The sequence below is a fragment of the Anastrepha ludens genome, chromosome 5 (genome assembly GCF_028408465.1).
Source record: "Anastrepha ludens isolate Willacy chromosome 5, idAnaLude1.1, whole genome shotgun sequence".
Taxonomy (NCBI): Eukaryota; Metazoa; Arthropoda; class Insecta; order Diptera; family Tephritidae; genus Anastrepha; species Anastrepha ludens.
In genome coordinates, this window is record NC_071501.1 from 116,481,143 (window position 1) to 116,490,597 (window position 9,455).

General features: G+C 37.1%; 1 protein-coding gene across 3 annotated transcripts; it reads right to left on the minus strand.

The window, feature by feature from the left end:
- Window positions 1–1,419: 1,419 nt before the first annotated feature.
- LOC128864035 (uncharacterized) lies at window positions 1,420–6,725 on the minus strand. 3 transcript variants are annotated; one of them, XM_054103510.1, is made up of 7 exons: window positions 6,537–6,725; window positions 6,148–6,424; window positions 5,817–6,084; window positions 5,710–5,763; window positions 5,567–5,650; window positions 4,793–5,498; window positions 1,420–2,697 (listed from the first exon to the last, which is right to left on the minus strand). In XM_054103510.1, exons 2-7 carry the CDS (start codon window positions 6,338–6,340, stop codon window positions 2,689–2,691), a joined length of 1,314 nt encoding a protein of 437 aa, XP_053959485.1. In that variant the 5' UTR covers window positions 6,341–6,424; window positions 6,537–6,725; the 3' UTR covers window positions 1,420–2,688. The 3 variants fall into 3 exon arrangements, with proteins under 3 accessions (XP_053959485.1, XP_053959486.1, XP_053959484.1); XM_054103511.1 differs by having other exon boundaries at window positions 6,625–6,723; XM_054103509.1 differs by having other exon boundaries at window positions 6,148–6,725.
- Window positions 6,726–9,455: the final 2,730 nt, after the last annotated feature.

A 9,455-nucleotide genomic window follows, 5' to 3' on the forward strand; every position in this document is an offset into this window, starting at 1 on the left:
TGATTAGAAGGTTCTGCAGGTTGATTTTCTTCCCGGATGACGTGGCACTAATTGTTAGAGGAAAATTGAACTGAAGGTAAAAAGTTGTACAGTTGAAATTGAAAACTGAATGTAGTTGTTAGTTGAGCAACTGATTGCGGTCTATTGGCGATTCCTCTTAAGGTGGAACTTGTGCTTTTTAGGGAAATAGAAAATAGCCAGAGCTCAACTTCCCTCAATAGGGGGCTTCCTGACAAGGTAAAGTACCTCTTACGTGGAAGCCCAGGGCGCTATTGGCAAAAGATGGGGCCTTTCGCCTAGAGTTGTTTTTTAGCCAATTTTATTATATTATATGGAGGAACTCACTAGAGAGGACGATTTCGGTGAAGAAACTGAAGAGAGTTGAAAGGACTGCACTCATTGGAATCAGTGCTTAACGCAATGTGAAATGTGTTACCTGTGGACATCGCAGGCAGAGTTGCCCTTGCACGTACCGCAATCAGACTGAGGGGTTCGGGCTATAAGCTCAACCGCACTTATGGACACTCAAATATCTTAAGAAACTCGGGGTCCATCCCCCTGTCGATGAATCAATGCGCACCCCTGCTTAGTCCAAGTGGAATATTCTCCACTCAAATTCTGTGAAGGGAGGAGTGGACTGGGGGCTGCACTGGGAGACAGAGCCTGATGCACTTGTTGACGGATCGATTGAAGTTGAAAGGAAAGGGTGGCGGAGAAGTATTCTGCGATGAGCTCCCCATCGGACTCAAATTCCGGTTACCGGACCACTGCAGTGTTTCCAAGCAGAGATAGCCCCAATCAAAGATGCAGCTGATTGGCCACTCACATACTAGCAGTCAGGAAAGTAAATATTTACTCCGACAACCAAGCAGCAATTAGGACCCTCGGTTTGATGGTGGTGCATTCAAAACTGGTCAGGGATGGCCTGGCATCACTTTCGATTCCATTCGAATTATTTGACATAAGGCTCATCTGAGTTCCTGGATACAGCGACATTACGGGAAACTGTGAGGGGGATGAGCTGGCCAGACAAGGGAGGTGTGCATGCTGTGAGACTTAGAACTACCTCGAGTCCTTTTTGCGTCGGATGTATGGAGGATGAAGTAGAGTTATCTCAGCACTCTTTCTTTAGTTGCCCTGCTCTCGCGGTGCTGAGACTTAGGCATCTTGGCTCTTACTTCTTTGCTACGCCTGCTGATATAGCAGGTTTTGACATTAAAAATCTGATGAACTTCATCAGCAGCATAAAACGGTTAACGCGACCGTAACACAGTCATCGTTCATAATCCACATACACTAACCCCATACCACTAACTAGCCCACCCCTAGCTCTCTCCGCCCTCTCCTTTCGTCTCACCGGCCTTCCTCCAATGGTACTTCCTTTACAATGGTATCACAAAGGATTAATTCGAATTTAAATTTTAATATTATTTTATTTATCTTTGCTTTCACAGTTAGCTTTACCATACAAAACAATTACAAAAGATCTCCAATTGAACGACTATAAAACTTACGATATTGTCTCTAAAATTGATTTCCCTATTTTACATATTTGTTACTTTTTAACACGTAATTTTTACGGTATTCCAAGAAAAAAGAAAATTATGAAGGACTCCATTTTACTGTAGGAACTTATAAAACACTTACATAAATACTTAACACTTAGTAGATTTTCTCATTGAGCCCCGAATGGCTTAAAAAGAAGGTTTTTATATCATTTTGATGATCTTTAGATTTAAATATTTGACTTTCGCTTATGCTAAACTTCTATTATGAATCTTCAATTGAAGAATACGTAAGATAATTTTACAGCCGGAGTTTTTAAATTTATTATTAGCCGTTAATTAATGCTCGAATATGCTAATATCCAATCATTTTCCATTTTACGAATGCCGTTAACCGTTTATAGCCCATATTTTTTTATTACATTTATTATGCATATCAGATTTGGCTTGAACCAAACAGCTGTGGATGTAATACTTCAACTAAGTGAATACTTCTTTTAACTTTTAATGTTCAATTTTGCTAATTTGATGCAACTTTAGCTATGCTGAAATAATTCAAAATCTGCATGCTGCATGCCACATTCTGCAGCAGGTTCGCTACAACTAAGTAGTTCAGCACATAAATTGCTTTGCTTCTTCTTCTTATTGTAATCGTGAGAAACTATCATCGGAATCCTCGTTTGTGGGTTAAACAGACTTTTATGTGTTTCGCTTTTAAAGGCCGATGCTTGTATTTTCATAGAACTTTTATTACCATTAAATAAATGAGTATCCACTCGTACTGCAGGCGGGATTTCTTTTTGCGGGATTTCTTAGATTGCACACCGAACCCAGATGGCACGTTTTGAACTATGTCAGAATCTGCTTTCTGTCTTCCAAACACATTTTTAAGGTTATTATTAGTTGGAGACGTGTATAACCGTAGTGATATGGCTCCATTTTCCATATCTTATTTTGTGAAGTAGAGCAAATCTTTATTTATTTCATTTCATATTTCAAATTCTCTGAGTTCAGCAAAACTTTTGATGATTCCAAATGAACGAGGATCCGATTTGCATACAGTGTTAACTTATTTTAACATATTTCTCGAGAAATAACAAATGCTTCAGATGATGTTCTGATTCGTTTAGTAAAATGCTCTTAAATCTTTTGATGCAGACAAAACCAATTTTTCCACATTTCCTTACGATGTCTGAAAATAATCACGAAGGTATTAATTTAGGTAAATATTTATATTCGAGTTGTTGTTGTATCAGGATATACATTTCCCATAGATATACGAAGGCTGCTGAACTGATAGTAATTGGCTGCACATAAAAAGGTCATTTCGGGTCATTCCGGGTACGTAAAACCGACTGTCGTGGGAATTGGAGTTCTCTGATCTTGATTTTGATGCAGACTTTGACTAATTTTGTGTAAGCACTTGAAAATGGCACGACTAGAGACTAGATTTAGTATTAAAAGAAGGCACTTAACTCATTAAAAGCAATAAATTAATGGAAAACTATGAATTCGAAAGTTAAATTTTACACTTCTGTTAGGTATTTGGCCGAGACCTATGTGTGACGTGCCAATTGATGTTGTTCCACAAATGGATGGCCGACTCCGAGCGGAGCAGCTTTTTCATGGCACTCGGATGTTTGCCATTTCTTGCCGCCTAGATTATATATAGTTAAGAATTTTCAAAAAATGGATTTTTATTATTTTTTCTTAATGTACATTTAAGAATACCCACAAAAAATTTAATATCGTTCCGGCGAATATTTTCGAAGTTACACGCAAATTTCAAACTTCAAACGCGTTTTTCTCAAAATGGTGTTCTCAAAGTCGGTGACCAACATTACTCGAAAACGGCTAAACTCAAATTTTAACACAAGCTTCTTAAATATATTTTTTTGGAAGAAGATTTTTTCTCACCGATAAATATATTTTTTTTATAAACAATTTAAGGCTGAAATTTTGGTCAAAAATCGATATTTTGTTTTTGAGAAACCGCCATTTTGTCATAAAAAATTATTTTGATTATTCCTTCGATTAATTACTAGATTTAACATTACTTTAACGAAATCTGTTTGGTTTTTTACTTTCAAAGGATCCAGTTCAGAGATTTAGTGGTCACCGCAAAACGTCTTTTTCGGAGATCAGCTGTAGCTCCTTTTTAAATAAATATTTTTACTAATACTAAGCCTTAAATACAGTTTAAAGATAAGATAATATGTATACAAGTTTTTAGATCAATAAATTTAAAAGTTTTCTCAGAAAAAATTTCGGAAAATTCGCTTTTTTCGGCCTTCTAACTGTATATAACCCCCTAAACATAACTACTTCCAAAATAATAATAATACACCCTTGAAAAGTGCTGCTCCTCGAATTTAAGTTACTTACAGTTTTTGCTGCGCCCAACTGACGGTTATATTTTATAGAAGAAATTAGGAGAAATGTAAGTTTGCAATTGTTTTCAGAGGGTACTGTTAGAAACAATTTTTAGATAATTTATGCCTGCAATAGAAATCGAGGCCGCCGTAGCCGAATGGGTTGGTGCGTGACTACCATTCGGAATTCACAGAGAGAACATAGGTTCGAATCTCGGTGAAACACAAAAATTAAGAAAAACATTTTTCTAATAGCGGTCGCCCCTCGGCAGGCAAGTGCAAACCTCCGATTGTATTTCTGCCATGAAAAAGCTCCTCATAAAAATATCGGCCGTTCGGAGTCGGCTCGAAACTGTAGGTGCCTCCATTTGTGGAACAACACCAAGACGCACACCACAAATAGGAGGAGGAGCTCGGCCAAACACCCAAAAAGGGTGTACGCGCCAATTATATATATATAATGGAAATCGAGTCTAAGATCTCCGACTTGTGTGACACGCACAAACACTCAAAAGCGCAGATCGGCCAAAAATATTAGGTCAAAACGACGAGAATTCTGTGTTTTGGGTTCTACGTTTTATGGCACTCAACTAATTTTAAGAGATCACTCCATATTTTGGCAACATCTATCAAACTAATTTTTATTTGTTTGTCTATTTCATAGATCCTCGCTTACACTTATCAAGCAGATGGTTGTTGTTGCTGTTGTAGCAGCTTACTAAGCCCTGCCAGTGCGATGTAGTTACCGATCGTCTTCGTCTAACTCATCTAATGGTAGAACCAGAAAACGTGCCGTTTCGACATATTGGGTCCAGAGGTTGGTTGTTGTTGTTGTTGTAACAACAAATGGTTACATAGTCGCTTCAGTTTCCCACGGAATACAATTAGACTATACGATTAGACTATAAAACTTACTTTTTGTTCTGCGGTCGTATCCGTATTTTTTCCTCCCTTCGGTCCGTATTTGCACGGTAGAATGAATTCATTAATTTCTAGCCAAGGAGTTTCATCTTGTATAATACCGTTTGGTATATCTTCATATGAATCACTATGAATCATTTCGATTGAAATATTGTTTTCATCTTCCTCCACACAATTTGGCATATCTTCATCCGAGCTATAAGCCACCATTTCCATGGCAATAGTTTGTTCACTTTCATCTTCGATCATTTCAAGAGAAATATTTTTCTCTATTTCTGCAGCACTACTTGAACTTGCAGCGTCCGCGTTAGTTTCGTCCATTTCGATTACGATATTTGAAGTAACTTTGTCCCCATCATCGGTGACCGTTTCGAATGAAATTCTTCGCTTTTTTGCCCAAAATTGCAGGGTTCTTACACTGGGCAGAGGATAATTCTTTTCCTTTAACATAAGGTATGCTTTCGGGCTTGTCGTGTATAATCTTATGGATTGTGAAATATCTTCTTCAGACCAATGCAATTTTTTATTTCCTCGTTTTATCTTTTTTATCTGACCGGGACTAAATATTGTTTGCAGCTTCTGTTCTAAATTTTTTTGCTCGAATTCGGCTCTACTAAGGCGCATCTGCATGGCAGCGGTTTGTTTGTTCCACTTTAACTCGGCTTCTTTTAAAATACTCTTTTCTAGTTTAAGAGTATCTCTATAAAAAAAAATAGGCACATAAAATACCGGCGATAATTTCTATGAATTCTTTTGTATTTCACTTACATCGTATGTTCCAATTGCACATTATCTTGCAGCCGCTTTTTTGAGCATTCCTGCAGACGATTGTTTTCAGCCTTCAGCACTTCGCTGTTAAAAATTAGAAGTAAATTTTAAGCGTGTAGCTGCAGGCATTTGGATGTACTCACATTTTGTCTTTCAGCAACTTTTCATTTGCTTCGGCATCACGTTTTAAAGTTTCGCTATAGAATATCAAATCAATTGTATGTCTGTTATGTACTCGCATTTTACTTACATTTTATTTTCTAAATAATTTATTGTACAGCCAAGGTTAGTAGAAGGTGGAACAAATTTTTCCCCTGTGGATTTGTCTAATGCAGCCGGCGATATTTTTGGCGCCATTTCGTAGTCGTTTTTTCCTTCTACTACATCTGCTAGTGGATCACAAGTTACTTTCTTTTGCGGCAATCTAAGTTTCTTGCGTGCTTTCTTTGAAGGCGACAACAGGTGTTTATTCACGGTTGGTACAGCTTCCTTTCTAAGAATGTTGTATTTTGCAAATCCTGCGTGATTTTATAAGCAAATAAATATAATGTTGCATATTTAAAAGCCAAAGAACTTTTTACCCATTTCAACTTTTAAAGTCCTTTCGTAGTCTTCTGGCAAAAAGTGTTCGCTGCAGATTTTTGCTTTTTTGTCGACTTCTTGACCACAAAAGTTTTCCCATTGTTTGAACAAATCTTCTTGCCTCGGAAAACCATGAAACCTTATTAATTTGTTTTTGCAATTGTTTGGGCAAGTCAGCACAGCGCACTTCATTCCGCTATACGATGAATCCTCCGAAACGTAAACAGATCATAAGATACGGCAAGTAGAAGATCGTCACTCCAATTGCGCTACTTTCTAATTCAAATAGATATCCTTATTATTTCTCGTCAAGCATGTAGATTGGAATACATCCACTTTGTAAACTCTTAAAACTTCAGAGGGGGCATTCTGCGCCAAAGTGGCTTACCAGTGCCATTCAAAGTAGTAGCGATGTCGTTGCAAGAAGAATTGATGTCCGTATATTTCATAGAGTTTCACAACAGATATCGGTATACCTTATAACTCCACCAAGAAGAATTTTGTAGTTTTTAGTAAATATTTATTTCAACCATTTGGCATATAGATCATTAACAAACTTTAATAAAAATAAAATCAAATAACGAATGGAGTAAAAGAGAATAACAAAAATATAAAGATGCCACTTAATGGAAAAAAAATACACCGGTAAGAGAATTCATCACATTGATTCGAATATCAACAGCTCGACACTCCATCATTGTAAAAATGCTGTAAAAATTCAGATTTTTTTCAATTAAAAGTTGTATCATTGCTACAAAACTATATTTAAAATATTTGCTATTGTGAATGTTCCAAGTCAAATACTTTTGAATTTTTTCTATTATTTTTAATATTACCATAAAAATTCGAATTTTACATTGCAACCCCACTAATACGCTGAAACCAAAACAACAAGCACACCCTAGATTGCATGTCAAACTCATACCAAGAGTGGCTGTCAAAAAATAGGAAAACAAAAATATTTTTACTTATATTTTGTATAATACACTCAATTGTCGATTTTATAACAACTGCCAAATTTGATTGAATGCAGTGGCAATATTTTAAGAGAGTACATTGCCAATTCGATTTTCTGTCTAAATTAGCAATTTCATTGAAATTGAACATTGAAAGTAATCAAAACTTTAGTGTCAAGATGCCTAGTAAGGCTGAGCACTAAACTATATGAGAAGGTTCAAACAGAGAACGTTTATTAATTGTGAAGCCCCAGTTCCAATGCCGCAAGGGCAATTTTAAACAAATTATAATGATTTATTTAATAAAACTTTGTGGAGATGTTGGGCAGTGATTCATGAACAACTTTAATAATCTACACTAATATCATAAAGAGGAAAACTTTGTTTGTTTGGTTGTAATGAATAGGCTCAAAAACTACTGGACCGATTTTAAAAATTCCTTCACCATTTGAAAGCCACATCATCCACGAGTAACATGGATTATATTTTATTTTGGAAATAGGGCTCGAGATATAGGTCAAAACGTGGACCCGGGTAACCTTCGGATGTGTATGTATAATATGGGTATCAAATGGAAGCTGTTGGTGAATGCTTTAGTCCAGAGTATTTTTCATGCCGTTTCGTGACTAGGGTCTCGAGATAGAGACCAAAACGTGGACCCTAGAATGTGTTTGTACAATATCGATATCAAATTGAAGCTGTTGGTGAATGCTTGGCTGGAATTTAGAACAATGTATATTTTGGAATTTCTGGCAAACTATAATGTTTTTTTTAATGAAACTTGGTGGAGATGTTAGTGAGGTGTTAAGGAACACTCTTTATAACTTTAAATTATTCGGGAAATAATAATTTTTTAATTATTTACATTCAAAATGCCCTCGCGAACTTCACTATAATTTGCCACATTACACTCTATATTTTTTAACATTTCACTAAAATTCACCAAATATACACTCCCACGCGTGTTTTTACCGATTTTTATGCTAATATTCTCATTATATCTATTATTTATTATAATTAAATGCAAATTCATTTGCCTATGCAATCACATTCCAATTTTAAGCGCGAACAAGAAGAAGATTGGAATTACAACAGTATGGTGTTGCCGGATGCCTGCAAATGAAAACAAAAATTAAGTACTTGGGGAATGGGGGTTATTGTGCCTGCTTACTACATACACGCATATGACGTTTTAATTTTGGGTTCAATGGTTTTAACACGGAAAGGAGTTTTACGCAAAAATACTGTGCATTGCGTAGCCGGAGGTGGACTGATGAGGGTTATTTTTTTGAAGCGCGGCCGAAGGCCGCCTACGCGAAAAGGAGTTCTACGCAAAAATACTGTGGATTGCATAGCCGGAGTTGGACTGATGAGGGTTATTTTTTTGAAGCGCGGCCGAAGGCCGCCTACGCGAAAAGGAGTTCTACGCAAAAATACTGTGGATTGCATAGCCGGAGTTGGACTGATGAGGGTTATTTTTTTGAAGCGCGGCCGAAGGCCGCCCACGCGAAAAGGAGTTCTACGCATAAATACTGTGGATTGCGTAGCCGGAGTTGGACTGAAGAGGGTTATTTTTTTGAAGCGCGGCCGAAGGCCGCCCACGCGAAAAGGAGTTCTACGCAAAAATACTGTGGATTGCATAGCCGGAGTTGGACTGATGAGGGTTATTTTTTTGAAGCGCGGCCGAAGGCCGCCCACGCGAAAAGGAGTTCTACGCATAAATACTGTGGATTGCGTAGCCGGAGTTGGACTGAAGAGGGTTATTTTTTTGAAGCGCGGCCGAAGGCCGCCCACGCGAAAAGGAGTTCTACGCAAAAATACTGTGGATTGCGTAGCCGGAGTTGGACTGAAGAGGGTTATTTTTTTGAAGCGCGGCCGAAGGCCACCTACGCGATAAGAAGTTCCACGCAAAAATACTGTGTTAATTAATTTAATTTTAATTACTTCATTATTTTTTGTGATGCGCTTAATATCATTGTTTTTAAGTTTAAATGAGTTGTATGTTTTTATTTTCAAAATTATTTCTCAACTTTAAATTACAGCAAAAAATACTGCAGTTTTACAATGAACCTTCCACTGAACATCCCTGCGTGCGAACTTCGTTTTCATTTCAGGTGTATGGCAACACCAACTTTTCGCTAAATTATAGAACTTTAACATTAAATTACTTAAAAATTATAAGCCTCCGGCAGGTTCTGTTTTCAGTTTTAAGATGAGGATACACCCCTCTATCACCCCCTTTCTACCGTTTTTTCCAAAGCGATATACATTATACTAAATTTTAGCCGAATGCTTTAGTACAGAGTATTTTTCATGCCGCTCCGTGACTAGGGTCTCGAGATAGAGACCAA